Source organism: Eulemur rufifrons, chromosome 7 (assembly GCF_041146395.1).
Source record: "Eulemur rufifrons isolate Redbay chromosome 7, OSU_ERuf_1, whole genome shotgun sequence".
NCBI classification, from domain to species: Eukaryota; Metazoa; Chordata; class Mammalia; order Primates; family Lemuridae; genus Eulemur; species Eulemur rufifrons.
Genome location: NC_090989.1, coordinates 282,965,869 through 282,983,773, shown reverse-complemented (window position 1 = coordinate 282,983,773; position 17,905 = coordinate 282,965,869). Strand labels below are relative to the sequence as shown.

General features: G+C 52.1%; 1 protein-coding gene across 2 annotated transcripts in view; it reads left to right on the top strand.

Moving 5' to 3' along the window:
- The first annotated feature begins 522 nt into the window (after positions 1-522).
- AK8 (adenylate kinase 8) overlaps positions 523-17,905 on the top strand; it is a 118,879-nt gene continuing 101,496 nt past the window's right edge. The window contains exons 1-4 of one of the 2 annotated variants that reach the window (XM_069474778.1): positions 523-606; positions 3,469-3,553; positions 10,215-10,264; positions 12,588-12,701. In XM_069474778.1, the coding sequence (XP_069330879.1) occupies positions 523-606; positions 3,469-3,553; positions 10,215-10,264; positions 12,588-12,701 (333 nt within the window). The remainder of the gene's footprint in view (positions 607-3,468; positions 3,554-10,214; positions 10,265-12,587; positions 12,702-17,905) is intronic. The other variant, XM_069474779.1, reaches the window with a different exon arrangement.

The window sequence follows — 17,905 nt, the reverse complement described above, 5'->3', positions numbered from 1 at the left end:
TCCCACGCACGCCCCTCCCTCTTCTGGACCCTCCCCCACAGCTATTCCAGCCTCTTCATTTTAAAGACGGGGAAACTGAGGCCCAGAGAGCAGAGCCAGAGCTGGCCCACGAAGCTTCCACCGCCCGGGCCAGAGCGCAGTGACTGACCCAGAAGCAGGCTCCGCCGCCCGCCCCCTCCCGGCCGCTCGGTGGTGTCGCGGGGGTCTCTGCACTGGGACAGCCCTGCCGGGGGCAGCCCTGATCCCAGAAGGCGCAGCTGGAAGCGACCTGAGGGTGTCGCCCGTTAAGATGCGCGCATGGGGAGAGGCCGGGGGAGAGAAAATGACTTTTCCTAGCCGCCGAACGCGTCTGCAGAGGACGTCGCAGCGGGCTCGAGCGCGCGAGGCAGAGGCCGGGCTCGGGGCGTGGTCTATGGGCGGGGCCTGCGGACGGGCTGGGCGGAGCGGCGCGCGGTGATGACGCAGGCGGCGCGGCGGCCCTAGCGACGCGGTTACTAGGGAGCGGCGAGCCGCAGCGGCAACATGGATGTGACCACTGCCCCTCACCGCATCCCAGCGGAAATGCCCCAGTACGGGGAGTCGAACCACATCTTCGAGTTGATGCAGGTGACCCGAGTCTCCCTGCCCTGTCACGACACAGGCAACGGCGGGGGAGCCTCTGTCGCGATGTCGGTTGCGCGACGAGACCTGCAGCGGGGCGGGGGGGCCCGAGTCGCTCGCCCACGAGGCAGCCCACCTCGGGGTGTCCGATTCTTTGGTCGCTGTGACCCCGAGGGCGCCCTCGAGCTGAAGAACCCCCTCCCTGGCGCTGCCCGGTTTGCCTCTGGCGGAGCCTGATGGGAGGAAAGGGAGCAGGCCACTGAACGGTCGACTTCACACCCCGACAGCCACTCGGGCCAGGATGTGGTCCTGGCTCTGCCGCCAGGTGGCCTTCTGGTCTGTACCAAGGCCCTTCCTTTTCTCAGTTTCTCCACCTGGAAAATGCTGGGTTGCAAGAGGTGGCCTTCAGGGCGCTCTTCCACGCTGGCAATTCCGAGTCTGTCGAATTGTATGGGGGAGCCTCTCAGCACAGGTTTGGGAGCTGGAGGTTGTCCGAGTTAAAGGAGGCATCCCCATCCCCTGAGGCGGCCGCCTCCAGGAACAGCAGCATCGCCCATCCTGACCCCTTCTCAGGGCCAGGTGCCCCCACAGCTCCGAAGGTCTCATCCTGGATTCCAGGCCTGAGTGGGCCCCCACCTCACTGTGTGACCTTAGGCAAAGCCCTGCCCTCACCTGTGCCCCGGTTTTCCCTCTGCAGCCGGTGGAGGTAAAAGGTTTTAGGATCTTGATTGGAAGAACTCTCAGCCACTCAAAGGTTTTGAGGGCCAAAGGGAAGCTGGAGCTCAGTTTCCAGAACATGTCTGCTCCTGGGGGTACACCCCATTCACAGAGGCACAGCCATGTTTATGCCTGTGGTCGTTTGACCTCCGACCTGCACGCTAGGGAGCTGAGTCCATCTCTCCAGCAAACATATGCTTACTTTGGAAAATGTTAACTGACAGAGGGAGAAGGAGAGATTCCTAAAACTGCTTGACTGTCCAATCACAAATAAAATAGCTAGGTAGGTTAGAAGTTGGCAGGTAGTGGGCAGGATGGTGGAACTCGTGGGGCCCTGTGGTCTACTCTAGAGAACCTGGGGTTTCTTCCACAGCAATTGTCAGAGGAACTGCCCAACAAAGCTTTTAGTCCAGTATTTCAGTCCTTAGTCATGTGTGTATTCCCTCCTTGGTTTTGACCTTTTCCATTTTTTATACTTTTTATTTTATTTATTTATTTAGAGACAGGGTCTTGCTCTGTTGCCCAGGCTGGAGGGCAGTGGCATCATCATAGCTAACTGCAACCTCAAACTTCTGGGCTCAAGGGATCCTCCCATCACAGCCTCCCAAAGTGCTGGGATTACAGGCATGAGCCACCTGGCCTACTTCTTATTTTAAAATGATTTTAGACTTACAGGAAGTTAAAAAATAGATTAGATTTCTGCTCTGCCCTTCCTCCAGGTTTCTTCAGTGACCACCTGTAACATAACTGTAGTACCTGGTTAAAGCCCGGAGGCGTCGCTGGCACAATGTGGTTGCCTGGACAGCAGGTCTTATTTGGATTTCGTCGTTTTTCCCTGCACTCATTTGTTTGTCATGTGTACAGTTCTATGAAATTTTGTCACATGTATAGATTCACATGAGCATGGCCACATTTCCATTTCAACTTAATCATTTGTTGAAATCAACTCACTTTGTAAAAAATTAAGTAACTTCTTTTGCTTCATCCTAAGAAATATCCTTGAAATTATAGGTCTGATGTAGTTATTTTTCCAATACACATTAAATATGCAACTATTTAAAAATGAAATGAAAAATATGTATAAACCATCTAGAATCATCTCATACCATCGCATCAGCAATATACAAACGTGAATTTAGTGCAACTGTGCCACTGAACATGTGGGGAAACTGAGAGAAGGCAAGGGACTTGCTGGTGAGATATAGCCTGGACTAGAACCAGGATGTCTCCCAGTTCAGTGCTCTTTTTACTGCCCTGCACTCTGTCTGCCCCCAGAGGGTGAAAGCCCCTCCCTGCTCATCCCTGGGGCAGAAGGATGCCCCTTACTACAGCAGCCCAGCTCCTGTTGGCTGCTCAGCTCATTTCCGTGCCATTTGTTCTGCAACCCTAAAAGCGGCTTCCCTTGATATGTTTGCTCAGTTGGAGTAAATGGCCAGGATATCCCAGGACTACTTAGATATTTGGCGGGTAAATATTCTGTCCCATTCTAGAGGAACACAGGTAATAGTGGTGGCCATGTCCCCCAGCAGACATCTGCACTGGGCACGTGCTGTGACTGTGCCAGGCACTGGGGTGCCGGAGCGTCCAGGAAGACAGTGAGGCCCACCGAACCCATGGCCTGCTGGGGGCTGGTGGCTGGATGGGCAGGGACAAGGTGAGGCAAGGAACAGGGACGCAGTGGGCAGGAACATCCAACAGATCTACCTGGTGCATGTGCTCCTAGTGGTATCTGAGGACTGAGGTTAGCCGGGACAAGAATGAGGAAGAAGCATTCCGAGCTGTGGAAACAGCATTGGCTGAGGCCCTGAGGGGGAACGACAGTGCATGAGAAGAACTGAGGGAAGACTTTGTAGGGGAAGCACAGAGGGACCCAGGGGAGAGGGCCCTGGGACTGCCTGCTCTGAGTGGGACGAGGGCCCTCCAGCTCGGCCTCCCTCTAGGTGCCACCTCCCCAGCGGCACCCACACAGCCCCTCTCATGCCTCTGCTTATGGGGAGTCAAGCAGATGCCAGCTGGGGCAGGGGCTGGGTCCCAGGTTGAAGGCATGTTTGGTGGGGTGCAGTGAGAGAGCAGGCCCCGTAGCTGGTATCCGTGGCGACCAGGGTTCTCCTGCAGGTGCTGACCACCTCGTTGTCTGCCCTGTGCCCACAGAACATGCTGGAGCAACTCCTGATCCACCAGCCCGAGGACCCCATCTCCTTCATGATCCAGCACTTGCATCGCAATAACGATAATGGTGAGCACTCGGTGCGCGTCCTCCCCATCTTTCTCCTCCGCTTCCTCCTCAGGAGGCCCTGCACTGCCCTGGGCACAGCTGAGAACCACTGTGTCCTACCTGTGCCTGAGGGAGGTCAGAACAGGGTGGGGAGGGGTTTTGACAACTTGCAGTGGTAGTTAATTGAAAACTCCCTTAATTTCTTTTGGAGCACAACTAATAAAAATTCTGTTGCCAACTTATTAAAATGAAAACCTCCGAATGGCCCATGGAATAAATTATTAATGCTTTCCCCTGCCCTAACTGATGTTGCCTGTTGGGTTTAAGCTCTCTGATCACTCCACTTGTCAGGTGTAAGTTTGGTTTCTGGTCTGCCTAGACAGGCAAGCGCTTGGGCTTTTCCGATGGTCTCATTATCGGCGCCGTTAATGAGTTTCAGAGCTCCCCGAACCTTTGCAGTCAACTAGTGCAGGTCGGCCAGACCCACGGCCAGAGTGCAGAACCGGGGAGGAGGGAGGCGCTCACTCGAGGAAGGGCCTCCACCCGTTTCACAGTCTGCCATGTGAGCTCTGTCCTGTGTGAGCTGTCAGGGAGAACTCGTGTCTTGGAGTTTTTATGTTTCTTTCATTGAAGCATTACCCACTTTGAAGGAGCTACCAGAACACTAATGAAATTAGCACGTGGTGCAGCTAAGGACAAGAGGCCTCAAATGCCCTGCAGTGGGGTTCAGAAGGCCCAAGGTAAGAAATGACACTGAGTAGCTTTTTAAAAAATGTTAGAGAGAGGAGGCTCCCAGCCTGCAGATGCTCCAGGCACACAGGTCCTGATGCAGTCCCAGGCTTGGCTGTGGGAAATAGAGTGAGGGGCTTCTTGGATCCTGGTGCCACTGCATGGACCTAGGCAGGCAGGTTCAAAGACAGCCCCAGCAAAGACCAGCAAAGAGGCCCTTTCCTGATCCTCTAGTTAGGCACGAGTGGGTGATTCTCTGGGCATCCCCACGTTCAGCTGACTTGACTAAGAGCTGATATGCCCCAGGTGCAGGCAGAGCGGTGCCAGAGTGGGCAAGGACAACCACCTTCCTGAGCTGTCGAACTCGCTTCCTCCCCAGACCCCCTGTCCTGCTAGAATGTACTTGGCCCTGCAGTGACTCTTCTCAGATGCCTCCTTTCTCTGCGTGGCTATTTATTACGTGGTGCCAGTGGTGCAGGATTACATGGTGCCTCTTCCAGATTCACCTGCTCTGCAGGGTGGGTGCTAAGCCCACCCTTCCCTCCTGGCTGCTCCTTACTGCTGCAGACCCAGGCTGTCCCCCAGGCCTCACTGACTTGGGCTCCCTTTGCCGGAGGAAGAAGTTTCTGCATTCCCCCTGCTCCCAACCCCCTGCTGAGCTCGGGTGTTGCTGGGCTGCCTTACTCCAGGGCTGCTGGCAGCATCTGTGCCCGTGCCCGACTCTCTTATGCTGCTACCACCAAAGAAATAATGGAAAGCAAAGGAAAAGTAAGCACAAAGTGAAAGTAAACAAAAGCAAATTAAAAGCTCAAGTAAAAGTAAAGTATGAAGTAAAAGCCAAGTAAGGCAAAAGTCAACGGAGAGCAAGTAGAAGCAGCTGCTGTGCAGTGCACTGCGCCCATCCTGCCGCCCTCCTGTCAGGGACCCTTCAGTGTCAGGGACCCTCCGGTTCATTAATCATTGATTCATTCCCCTTTTCAAATGTAAAGAGACAGTGAGAGATCGTTGCTCTCTCTTGGCCTCAGTTTCCTCATTTATAAAATGGGTGTGTCTGGTTAAGCGAGGTAGAGGCCGTGGAGCTTTGGCCTGGCCAGTGGTGGCCCAGGGAGTGGCAAGTCCTGATGCTCCCACGGGTGGGGGGCTTTAGGGAATGGGATGTTGAATTTCTGCTTGTGAAAAGTCTAATGAGATTTTTCCAAATTAAAAATTGTGCTTTATAATAATATAACCATTTGAACACTGAGAAATTGGGTTGCACTGGCACTTTCTACTGTTGGTTTGAAAATCCTGTGTGTGCACCATGTTCTGTGTTCTTAAACCACTAACCTCAAGGCTTAGCTAGTCCCCCAGCCTAGAAATTCAAGAGCCTGAAATTTGAGGCAGATTCTATCTTCTCTTTACATTTTGATCTTGCATCTGTGTACAAATTTAGTTTTCAGTGTCAAACTATCCACTTCATCAGGATTTTCAGTTTAAACATCATCTCTGTCTGGTTTGGATGCAGTGCAGCTGACGCTGCTGGACAGCCACCTCCGCTGCTGCCTTCCTCCCTTCCTGCCTTCCTCCCTTCCTGCCTTCCTCCCTTCCTGCCTTCCTCCCGCTTGCCTAGCGCCCCCTTTCCGTTTGTTCACAGGACTCAGGCTTTCTGAAGGCTTTCACGCATGGCCCTCCACGGAGCCTTCACTCCTTTCTCCACGTCACCCCTGCTCCACTGCTCTCAAGCAGGGCCAAAGAATCCAGACCTGCCTGCTTTACTCGCAGGCTGAGGGCTGGCCTCCTGTCTGTCCTGCTGAACAGCCAGAGTCCAGTTTTTTGGCCCAGATGCTCTCAGGGAGTAGAGTCTCTGGATCCCAGTAACCCCATTCCCCACGCCCTCCGCCCTCACTGCCAGGCCTTGGGCTGGCAGCTTTTATGGATGTTGGAATGTGTTTATCCTTTGGCTCAAGTCCCTGCCGCTTACACAAAAAGAAGAGAGGGACTTTTGTGGGTTTCCCTCCCCTTGCACAAGGCTTCACAGACACAGAAAGCAAAAATGGGGCAGGAGGAGGGGAAGCAGGGGAGACCACCTTGCTTTTGTGACTTTTCTAGGGGTGGGTAGAAGCCCAAGCCTCATACATTCTAGAAGAGTGCAGGAGGCTCGGAGAGGTCCCATGACATCCAAGGGGTGTCTCTTCCCCTGGGCTACCGTGTCAGATTGTTGTGCCTCCTTCCAGCCACGCAGCAGCCTGTGTTAACTGGGGCCAGGACCTCAACCCTTCCTCTCACTGGGCACGGGGTTAACCATGACACATGGCGACATGGCCAGTGACGGGTGTAGAGGGAGAGAAGGCTCCGGACTCATCCTGGTGAGCGTGCACATGCGGGAACGGCACACAGGCTGGCAGCCCCTTTGCTGAGAGAAAAGCAGATTTAGTACAAAGTGAGCATTTACAGTAGCCCTGGGCAATATTAAAGCAGGCGATGGTGTATATAATGGTATGTTTCGTTTTTTATCAAACGTTTGTCCAAGAAAGCTGTGTATTAGAGCTCCAATACCTAAGGGTTTTCTTGTGAATTTTAAATCATGCTCCTAGTTAAACCTCAAAAGGATCCGTGGATGGAAAGGTTTTTTGATTTCCTTTGAAGTGGTTTGAAGAAGTTGATTACTCTTGGCAGTCAAGCAGCCTTTTATGACACTGTTTATAAATAATTACTCATGAGCAGGGCTTGAGTTTCAAGGTGTTAGATTTTAAGAAACTGAAATTAATCACATAAATGTGTGTGAGAAATTAGGTGGGGAGAAAGGCCGTGGATGTTCCCCTTTTAAAGTATTTTCATAGATGTGTACAATTTGGGTGCCACTTACAGGAACCTGGAAGGGGAGGGTTCCCCTGCAGCCTTCCAGCCCGGTAACTTTGTCAAGATGAACACGTGACTCGGGAACGAGACTCCTTCCCCAAATGCCCTTGTCGAGCCGCATCTCCTGGGGTCTGCGAGCCCTGAGCCCTGTTGGATCAGGCCCGCATTCCAAGGGACTTCAGAGGGGCCTGCGGTCAGAGTCCTGGAGAGGCAGCAGGCAGTGGGCGTGTGAGCGGACCCAGGGTCCCCACTGCTCTCTTATCTGACTTTGGCCAAGCAGACGCTCTCCCTGTGGTCCTCCACCTCATGGCCTGAGGCCCCTCAGCCCTGACCACTCTCTCTGCTGCCCCTCCCCCAGACTGCCCGTGACACCCAGCTCCAGTCTTCCCTCATGCTCTCACCCGACCATGTGTCCCCAAAGCCACCTCATTCCAGACTTGTCCTACAAGGTATTTTTACCTGTGTGGCTTCTCCTCCCCTGAGGAGGACCCTAGAAGGCCTGGCCTCAGGTTTCAGGCCTAGAGCAGAGAATAGGCGCTCAATCCCTGGCCTGGCTCCCACCCCAGAAGCTGAAAATGCCTTCCCAGCTTCCATGACGCCAGGGCCTGGGCCTGTGACCTGAGCCTCACTGGTCAGGTGAGCCGAGACTCTGGCCTATGGTCTGGGAGGTGCTCTTCCTGGGGGCCCTGCAGGGCCTGGTTCCTGGGTAGTGGTGGCAGCCCTGGGCCTGGCTGGCTCCCAGCCTGTGCAGGAGTCTGAGCCACGCTGGCTCTTTGCATAAAGCCCTTCTCTTCTTGACTCAGCCACATCTGGTTCCTGTGGCTTGTATCCGAGAACACGGACTGGCAGGGGACCTGTTGTGAGGCAGTGGTAACGGTGGTGACAAAGGTGATAAATACTGAGTGGCCAAAGAATGAGATGGGGACAGCCAAGGAGGCTGCTCCTGAAGGCCATGCTGTGTGTGGCTCCTTGCAGTTCTGTCTGCCATGGGGACAGGAAAGGAGGATGAGACTTGGTCCCTGTCCTCAGGAAGCTTGCTGTTCTGTGGGGGACAGCAGTGCCTCTGGCTTCTCAGCAGTGGGATGGACCTTACCAGAGTGGAAGGCAAGCAACAGCAAGCCACTGCTCGTGAGCCTTCAGGGAGGAGGAGAGCGAGGGTCTCAGAGAAGGGAGAGGCAGTACGGGCCCCGGGTGGGTGTGGAGTGGGTGGGGGTGAGGCGGACATTCCTGAAGGGGAAATGACAAGTGGCAAGGTAGGAATGTGGAAGGAACACCCACAGGAAGAATAAGAAAAGTGCAAGGCTTCTTAGAGCAAAGGAGAGGATTGTTCAGGGATCCCAGGTAATTTTCTGCATCCCCAGCTGGACGGGGCTCAGGAGGAAAAGGCTGTCAGGAAACCAGGACCTCTCTCCTCCTCCTGCGGAGGCCATGCCCCTTAGAGTCCAAGGAGACTTAAAGGGATACAGAGACCTCTGGGCAGAAGAAGATCTGGAGCTGTGTCCACCATACTGTGGTAGGCAGGTGACACCCAGCCCAAGCCTGACTTGGAGAGGAAAGTGTCGCAATGGTTTGCTAAGCTGGAGCACCCCGGTGTTCCCCTGGCAGTCACCCAGGCCGGAAGAGGCGCACCTGGTGCTGCCTTATCCAGGGCCTGCCCACCTCTGGCGTCCCTTGGTTCACATCACCACTGACAGTTGCAAGTTACCTACGTTTCACGTATCAGGGGGCTGCTGGGCCAGATGTATAAATGTGCAGAAATGTGGAAAACAACAGGGCATTCTAAAGCCATCAGGAACACGTATAACCAAAGCAGCAGCAGAAAGCCCTGTGTGTCCAACCCTTCATGTCCTTAAGGAGATGGCAGTTCCCTCGCCAGAGACGGGGGCAAAGAGGAGGCCCACCTCCCTTTCAATTGTCTTCCGGTACGGCAACCTCACTAACGTGTCACCAGGAACCGTGGCCCATCCTGCTTTCCTCGGCAGCATCCAGCCCCTCGCGGGGATTTGTGCAGTGAATCAGTGAATTACCTTGAACTCTTCCTCCACATTTTCCCCTGGAAACGAGAAGGTGCTGTGAACCTGGGCAAAGATCTATTTAAACCCAGGCAGCCTGGCTGGGTGTAGATGTCTGATCATTAAATCACTGGCCAAAAAGACACTGTCTGATTCCAGCCCCAAACAAGAAGTTAACACCCCTCCCTCCTCTGCACGAACCAGATTTCCTCCCGGTGGCCCAGCAGGGACGGACTCTACGTAAAGACATTAGAGGCAGCTCGAGTTGGAGCAAACATCCGTTCATCCGTCCCTGTGGGTCAGGGGCCAGGCTGAGGTTACTCGCTCCCCACAAGCAGGAAGACAGAAGTAGCACAATCGAGGTGGCCTTGGCGGGCAGTCCGCTGGCTTCATCTGTCCAGACACCCCGCCTGTCACCTATGTTTTGGCCCAAGTGCCCGTGCCTTTCAGCACCTTCTCCCCATGGTGGTCATCCCTTTTCCATTTGCCAGCGTCTGCCCCGTAGTCTGGTTGCTGCTTTTGGAATTCTGCGGGGCCAAGAATATTCCAGAGCCAAGGCGATAAGCTGCCAGTTTTTTCCATTTGCATAGAAATGTCCATATTTGAAAACAAAGACTTTCCTTTCTTGGATTTTATAAATTTGGACCATACACTCCAGGCTTTTCCCATTATTTTCCTCTGTAAAAGATGAGGAGTACAATTTGCTAAATAAAAAGGCATAAACATAAAAAGAGCTTCAAAGGTCGATTTACATAAAATACAGCTTTATTTGAGAAAGCATCCCTGAAACAAAGTCCCTGTTTAAAATGCTTTATGGTGTTTGAAATCCCAATTGTTCTTGATATTTATTAGTTTGGCAAACAAGTTACTGTGTCCATGTCCCCTTGGAAATAGAAGAATAAACCATCTCAGTGATCACTTACCTCTCTAAACACAGAATCTATTCTATGGCAAGAGCATCTCTGAGCCGCTGCGTTACAAATGGCCGTGTCACTGGCAGAAAATGAAATCTGGGCAGGAAAGAAGTATGCCCAGAATACTGCAGACATGGGAGGCTGCTTTGTCATACTGAGTGGTGACATTCAAATCTTTTTATTCCACAGTGCCGAAGATTGTAATATTAGGTCCACCGGCCTCGGGGAAAACAACTATAGTAAGTGTATCATATTAAGTGTTGTAACACTGTAATATCTCATTTATCCTCCAGAGCTAGAATGAGACTGCACCTCAGTGAATTTGCAGCATAGCTGAGCTTTTCTTCTTCTTTTTCTTCTTCTCCTTCTTATTTTCTTATCACAAAAGGTGGTTGTAAGTTCATAGTAGAAAACCTAGAAAATACAAAAAAACAAAAAGATAATTCCCCAACTCTCCAGAGATAAGCATTACTTTAGCATCTTTGCTAAAAAAAAAAAACCTTTCAGGGTTTTTTCCTGCCTACATGTACGCTATCTTTGCACACCTTAGCTGGTTATATCCATGGGATGAATTTCTAGAAGTGGAAGTGCTGGGTCAAATAGCACGTACATTTCATAGACTTTGGTAAAATTCTCTCTTAAAATTTTAATTATAAAATCTTTCAAATATTTCATAATTCAAATAGAAAAGCACAGAAACTGTATCATAGATATTCACGTCCCCAACTCCCAGATTTTACACACATTCATCATTTTGCCATATTTGCTTTGTTTGTTCTCTCTCCATTTTAAAGAAAATACAACTTTAAACGTACAGCAAATACCTGAGCCTACCTCGCACACCCTTTTTCTTAATTTTAAAAAATTGTAAATTATTATTAATGAGTGAATGAATTTTTTTGTTACTATGATGCGCACAAGGACTGCTCACCCTTGTTCCTCCCTCCCTCCTGGAAGCTGGTGTGCTTCATGCCATCCATGGCTTCGACCCCTAAGGTCCGTTTTTTAAGTTCCAAAACCATGTTAAAATGTCTGTCATCTGAGATGAGACCCTTTCTGCCTTTTCAAAGCCTGGTTAGTGAACATCAGTGAACCCATCCTCCATGACTAAGTCATCACTGTGGCCACTTGTCACAGGCGGTGTGATGGGGCAGACACTGGCACCTTGCTTTCTTCCGGAAAGGGGTTAAGATGGCTGATCCTTACACAAACTCATCTGCATCTGCTCTGCTTTTGGAGTTAGAATAGCTGTCCTACTTATCTGTCATCTGCCCATCCATGTGGTTTTCCTACCTGACTCTTCAGTATCAGGCTATCAGCTTCCACTCCTTTCTGCAGTCAACCCCACTGACTCCAGCCACTTCCACCGTTTTGTGTTGAGAAGCCAGGGACTCCCAGACCTGCCCATTGTCAGCATTACCAGAGTGCTTTGAAAAATGCCTGCTCCTGGGCTCCCCCCTAGACTGACCTCATCAGAATCTCCCAGGACAGTGCCCAGAGAACCAGTAGTTGAAATATGCTGCCCAGGTGATTCTGACATTGGGAATGAGGACGACTGAGTCTGCCTTTAGACAAACATACTTGTTAAACTAGGTTTTCGAGAAGAGTCTGCTCACTCATTGTGAGGGCCTCCCTTTGGTAAAGGGCTTTTGTCTTCGACATTTGACTTTCTGGGGCCACCTGTGCTCTGTTTCCAGTCCTAGCTCTTCCAGTCCTAGGAATTTGCTGGGCAGAGCAGATTCCAAGTACAGAGACCTGCTTTTGCCAAGTTCCAGTGTGGCCAAGGTGATTGAGTTTGTCTTCCCTGATAAGGTCAGGCACTAACGGCTGTTTGCTGGTGTTTCAGCTGCAAGAGTTTTGGTGCATTCGCTGTCCTTGCCCCTGAGTGCCCTGTGAAGACACACAAATCTGATATATAGTAAAATACAAACAGAGAGCTCTAAAGGGCTTCTTTCTGATACTGTCACTGATTGTTTTTTAGCAGCAGGAACAGAAAGAATGAAGGGTCACACCAACCCCGGGGGACCTGGAAGGGCCTTCCTAATGCTGAAATGGTCATCAGCATAATTTTGGTGTTAGGAATATTTTATTGCATTGTTATTCCTTAAAACGTATTCCTCCCTTGTAGGCTACATAGAGTAGTCATCAATGAGTTAAACATTCAGTTGCCCAGAATATGTCATCTCCCGATCTTAAAGAAACAGTGAATGTTGAGCATGACCCATATTTAGGTCCTGTCCCCACAGTTCCTGTTCTAAACCTCCCTTGAGTTAAAACCTAATAGTCCACAGAGCTCGAAAAGGTGTGTCGAGGGCAGCTCAAAGTATGGCCACTTGTGGGTCTGGCGGCTCCGTCTCGATCCGTGCTGGCTGAAGGAGACAGAGCACACGAGCAGGATCCTTAGGATGGGATGTGCCTTGTGGGTTTGTCTGCCTGGTGGCCTTGCTCCAGCCAGAAATAATTGTGCTTCCCCTGGCCAACCTTTTCTAGAACAGGGAAGAACCTGGACGTTTTCATGGAGCTATTCTTGTATTAATTGTTTTTGCTCTTTCCCTTCTTCAGGCAATGTGGCTTTGCAAGCACCTGAACAGCAATCTCGTCAGCGTGGAGAACTTGGTAATAAGAGAATTTCCCTTGCTGACCACTGAAACCAGGAAGCATTATCAAAGAACCAAGGTAGGACTGGCCCCAGGGGCAGGGGTGGGGCCAGAGGACAGTGCTCCCTGCCTTTGCTGAGCTGGGTCCCGTTTCCTTTTGGGTTACGTGAAAGAGAATGCCTGGTGTGAGAGAGCCACCTGCGGCATGTGGTGGCAGGAAGGGGAGGATTCTTAGCGAGGGCCCGCGTCCCAGTGGGTACTGCGAGCGTCCCAGTGGGTACCGCGAGCGTCCCAGTGGGTACCGCGAGCGTCCCAGTGGGTACCGCGAGCCGAGGTTTTGTGGTGGGAAAGGATCGTTAACAGAGCGAGGGAAGCTATTCTGTCCGAATGGAATGGTCCTGGCTTGCTCCTTTTCTGCCTGCTGGCCCGCGCCAGGGTGTGCAGCCGAGCTGGGCCGGGAGTTGGAAGGGCAGCCATCCTGCTGTCTCCAGCGTGGAACACCCCTGGTGCTGTACCTTCCTGCTGCTGCCCGGCACCCTGCGGCACAGTGCCCACCCTCTGTCCCTCTGCCACACGGCCATGGGGGAGCATCCCAGGAGGGCTGGAGGTTCTGTTTCTAAAATCTCACCAACTCGGTATTTGAAAAATGTCTTTTAAAGGGAAATATAGGGCTTGATCCCGTTGTTTCTCTGTAATAGAAATAGAAACTCAAAATATTTCTTCAAAATTCCCTTGGCTGGATGCAGTGGCACATGCCTGTGGTCCCAGCCACTCAGGAGGCTGAGGCAAGAGAATCACTTGAGCCCAGGAGTTGGAGGCTACAGTGAGCTGTGATGACGCTACTGCACTCCAACCTGGGCAACAGAGTGAGACCCTGTCTCTAAAAAATAAATAAAAAGCAAACAAAATTCCCTTTGGAGGTAAGCAGGGATGTGCCCTTTCAGGCATTCCTAAGACACAGGCTTTCTCTCGTTTGTGAGGTGGGACAGCGGGGAACGTAAGGACCTTGTGTCGAACACTAAGAGGTGCCAGCACACCTCGTGAGCCCGAGGCCGCCAGGGAGGGCTGAGGCCGCCAGGCAGGGCCACGGCCTGTTGATTTAGGCCCCTCGGCCCTTCCACTACTTCAAACCCTGGGCGCCAGGCCTTCGCATGCCCATCAGCCCACGAGTTAAATGCCAGCCAGACCCCGCCAGCTGTGTCTACTGTCACCCCACGAGACAGAAACGTATGTGGCAGCACCTTCAAGCTGAATAAACTTCAGTCACTCACCATGCCAAAGAAAATTTTTTTCAACGATGCAGATTAAAGTCAAGCACAGCAGATAAACACAACTACCAAAAATCAGACAAAAGTTGAGTGTGGCAGTGAAAGAGTTAAGGCATGATCTGCTGGGGTGGAGGTGGGGACACTGGTGCCCCCTTCCCTGGTGCCCTAAGCCGAGGCTTATTTTGTGTAATGGCTAATCCAGGTCTACCCGTGGCCCGACCACCAACCGCGTGAGAACTCAGGGTCTCCCACCAATCTCTGCAGGGGCTGCACCTGAGAGCTGGTTGCACCCTGTCCTCGTCCTCATTCAGTGGGCAAGGTCTTTACCACATGGTCATGGGGCCACTGTTCCTCCAAGAACTTGGAAGTGGGTTCCCAGGCCTCATGGGCTGCCTGTGAGCGGTGCCCAGCAGGACAACTCTCGTGGCCAGCCCTTGGTTTCAAGGAGCAGGGATCCACTGGGCTGCCCAGCAAAGAAAGAGGACCTGAAGGGGGGCACAGGGACTCCTGGGACCTGGATGGAGGTGGTGGCCAGCTCCTTGATCAGCAGCCAGGAGTCGGGGCCTCGACCTCTCTCCACCTCTTTGAGGCACTTCATCTCTCATCTCCATTCTCTCTGCAGTTTCCTCCTCCTCCTCTCTTCTGCCTTTCTTGGCCACGCTCCTGGCCACTCCATTCCTGTCTCCTGTGTCCTCAGGTGAAACCACTCACAAAGGCAGCTTCAAGGCCAAGTTCTCAGGAAAGGGGATCTGCCGGGGCCAGCTGGTCATGTGTCCCAGGCATGGTCAGCTCTGGCAAGGGGTGTGCGGAGAGGGCTCGGCAAAGCCACGGAGCTCAGACGTGGCCGTGAAGGCCCCTGGTTGGTGGAGGGCAGTTCTCAGAAATGAGAGGTACGACGTGCGCACAGTCCAGCCCCAGGTGTGCCTGTGACAACTCGTTAGAGAAGGAGAGCCTCATGCAGCAGGGCCAGCTATCCCCAGGTGAGTCAGAGCATGTGGCTACAGCCTGGGGGACACCAGCCTTTGCAGGTAGGAATATGATTTTAGAAAGAAAGTGGTCATTTCACTTTCTGCAGAAGATAAGCTTTTAGGGGAGAGGTAGGCTTATTTCTAGGATAAAGATGCTTTTATTAGGTTTATAAAATTCAACAGAGTGGAGGGAGTTTAAGGAAATTCCTCCTGGGTTTCATTACGCTAATTATCAACATATTTCAGACCACATCGAAGTGCTTTCAAGGGTGTCTTCTTGGGGTTCCTTGGTTCAGAAATACGGGGGGAGGGAAGATGAAAGCCAAGGACATCAGGCCTCATGAAGGAGTAAAAGGTTCTGAAGAGCAGAGCGGGCGCGGCAGGGCGCGGCTGCCGCCAGCCCAGGCCAGGCCAGGCCTCTCGCTAAACATCCTCTTTAAATTGTCTGCTCATTTGGTGTCTTTATGGCTGTTTTTGCAAGTAGCAGTAATACCTTCAAATACCTTCTTTTCTCCTGCTAATCTTTGCTCTGCCCTCCTAAGCAGAATTCTCTTATGTTGCTGGTATTAACTAAGACATCTCCATGTTAGGCATTTCCAAGTGGTTTCTGAAATTCTTCCTAATTACCTGCAGTTTGCCAAGCGCTATTTTGCAGTGCCATGGGAAAGCCAAAGACGAATTCCTTCTCTGTGCCCTGGGAGCTTCCAGCGGGAGGGGAGACTGACCACACCATAAAAAAAACCCAAGCCAAGATACAGGGCCAGGGAGCCTTCATTCAACCAGTTAATGCTGTCTTAGTTGACTAATTCATTTACAAATTCATTTAGATTAATTCTGAGCACCTACTAAGTCCTGGGCACTGGCTCTGGGCTGGGAAGGGGGCACAGGCTGCAGGATTTAGGGGCTCCGTGGAGCTATAAGCACTAAGCAAAGCCTTCCCACAGGGCACGCTGTCATTCCAAGGCATGGAGAGCCTGGAATCGGGACAAGTGTCATGAAACCCACAGGGGCAGGGGTTCCCCTTGGGGCACAGGGGATTCGAGTTGGCCAGGGATTGGAAACAGCTTGTTTGCTTGTTTTTAACTGCTTATCATGAAATACCATAAAGACATTCAGAAGCAGTGAGAACAGTATGGGAACCTCCACGGATCCATCACCTGCTTCAGCCAACATTTGGCAGCCTGGTTTCATGATCTGCACTCGCCGACTGCCCCTGCCCCAGGGTGTCTCAAAGCAAACCCGGACAGCATTTCATTTCATCTGTAGATGTTTTAGTCCATGTCCACTGAGAGACTGAATGCTGATCCCCTTTGCACAATGGCCAGACCTTACATAAAAATAGCGCTCTGACCCACAGTGTGCAGCGGCCTGCCCAGGGAACCACCCCAGGGCCTGCGAGAGCCCGTCCGGGCAGCCAGCCTGCTGGGGGTCAGACTTGCAGGAAGTCAGACTGCCCTTTCTGCCTACCATCCAGGAGCCCGCACAGTAACCCCCGGAACAACCAATCCAAAAGGGCCAGGACGTGGTTGGTCACTGACAGCTTCTCTAGTTTCCGTGCTTCCAACTTAGGACCAGCCAGAGAGAGCCAAACATGCGCCCCTACCCAACCCCACTGGGTGACCCGCTCCCGTGAGCCACCAGCTTCCCCAGGCCAGCAGCCTCCATCAGGGCATGCCCAGAGCCATCCGTTTTTTTTTTTCTAGAAACTTTTCCCACTCCTCTGCCTGCCTTTGAGTCTGCCAAACACAAGCGGTAGTGGCGACTCCCTTGCTACAGCAAGCTCTGAATAAATAGCCTTTGCTTATCTCACTTGGGGGGGGATTTCATTTAGCTCCACTCTCCAGAAGATAAGGGCCCTGTTTTAAACACATACACACATTATCACACCTCGAAAACTCACCAGTGATTTCACCGGCGTCTGGTCGGGGTTACAAATCTCCTTGAGGAGACAGCTTTGGGGTTCCCGGGCCCTCACTCACCCTAGGTGATAGACACGCCCAGGGCAGCATCATTCCAGCCTCCTCCTCAGCTGGCTATCTGACCCCTTCCATTCTTCCGGGTCTGAGCCGGAAGAGATGATCAATGCCCTGGCGACGGTGGCTGTCACCGGGCAACTCCAGTGAGGTCATTGGCTGGTGACCAGCTCCTTGATCATCATGTGACTTCGTTTAGCTGTTGACTCCATGGCTCTTTCTGAAGGGGCCAGAGAGAGACCCAGGGACATGGCGAAGGCTACCGAGATGAATGTCAAAATGACTCCACGAAAGGGACATCATTTCCAAAAATACTACTGAAGCCCCCACCTTTTCTTCTTGGTGCAGCAGCTCTGGCACCTTCTCTGCAGGCCCCTTTCCCCCCAATGCCCCACCTGGGGCCCAGCCCAAGGCCCCCTTTGCTCCACGCTCCTCCTCTTTAGTGAGTTAATCGAATTCACCTCTTCTGCCAAATCCTTTTCCTTCCCCTGCTTCCCCTGGTCCTGTCTCTAAGCCCAGGGTCTGGTTCGCCATCGTGAACACCACGGAAAGGCTCCGGTGAGGCAGGCCCCAGGCCGGGGGTGAGGAGCCCACTCTCAGGTGCTGGCCCTTTGTGTGCACAAGCCTGAGATTTCTACTGCAAAAGGAAAAAAACCTTTTTATTGAAATTCCTGTAGGAAGAATATGTATTTGCAATTTTGAAACTGCCCAGTCCAGAGGGTCTCAATCTTGGCAGCACGTTGGAATCACCTCAGCCCCACCCGGACTCTGTCCGAATCCCAGGAGTAGGGCCAGCCTTCAACATTTTTAAAAAATGCTTCCCAGGGAATTCTAACATAGGCCAGCTGAGAACCCACCTCAAGCACCACTCCCCTTTTCTCATTGCAGTTATTACTTCTATAACACAATTACGGCTAAGTCGAGGTATCCTCTGCATCAACTGTTACATTAGAGCACAACAGCTCATGTTTGTTGAATGAATAAACGACCTGAGCTCTGAAGGCTGGTTGGACGGGAAGGAGCAGGGATGCCTTCCCAAGGCTGGGTTCTTCATAACTTCAGTTTTCCATTCTG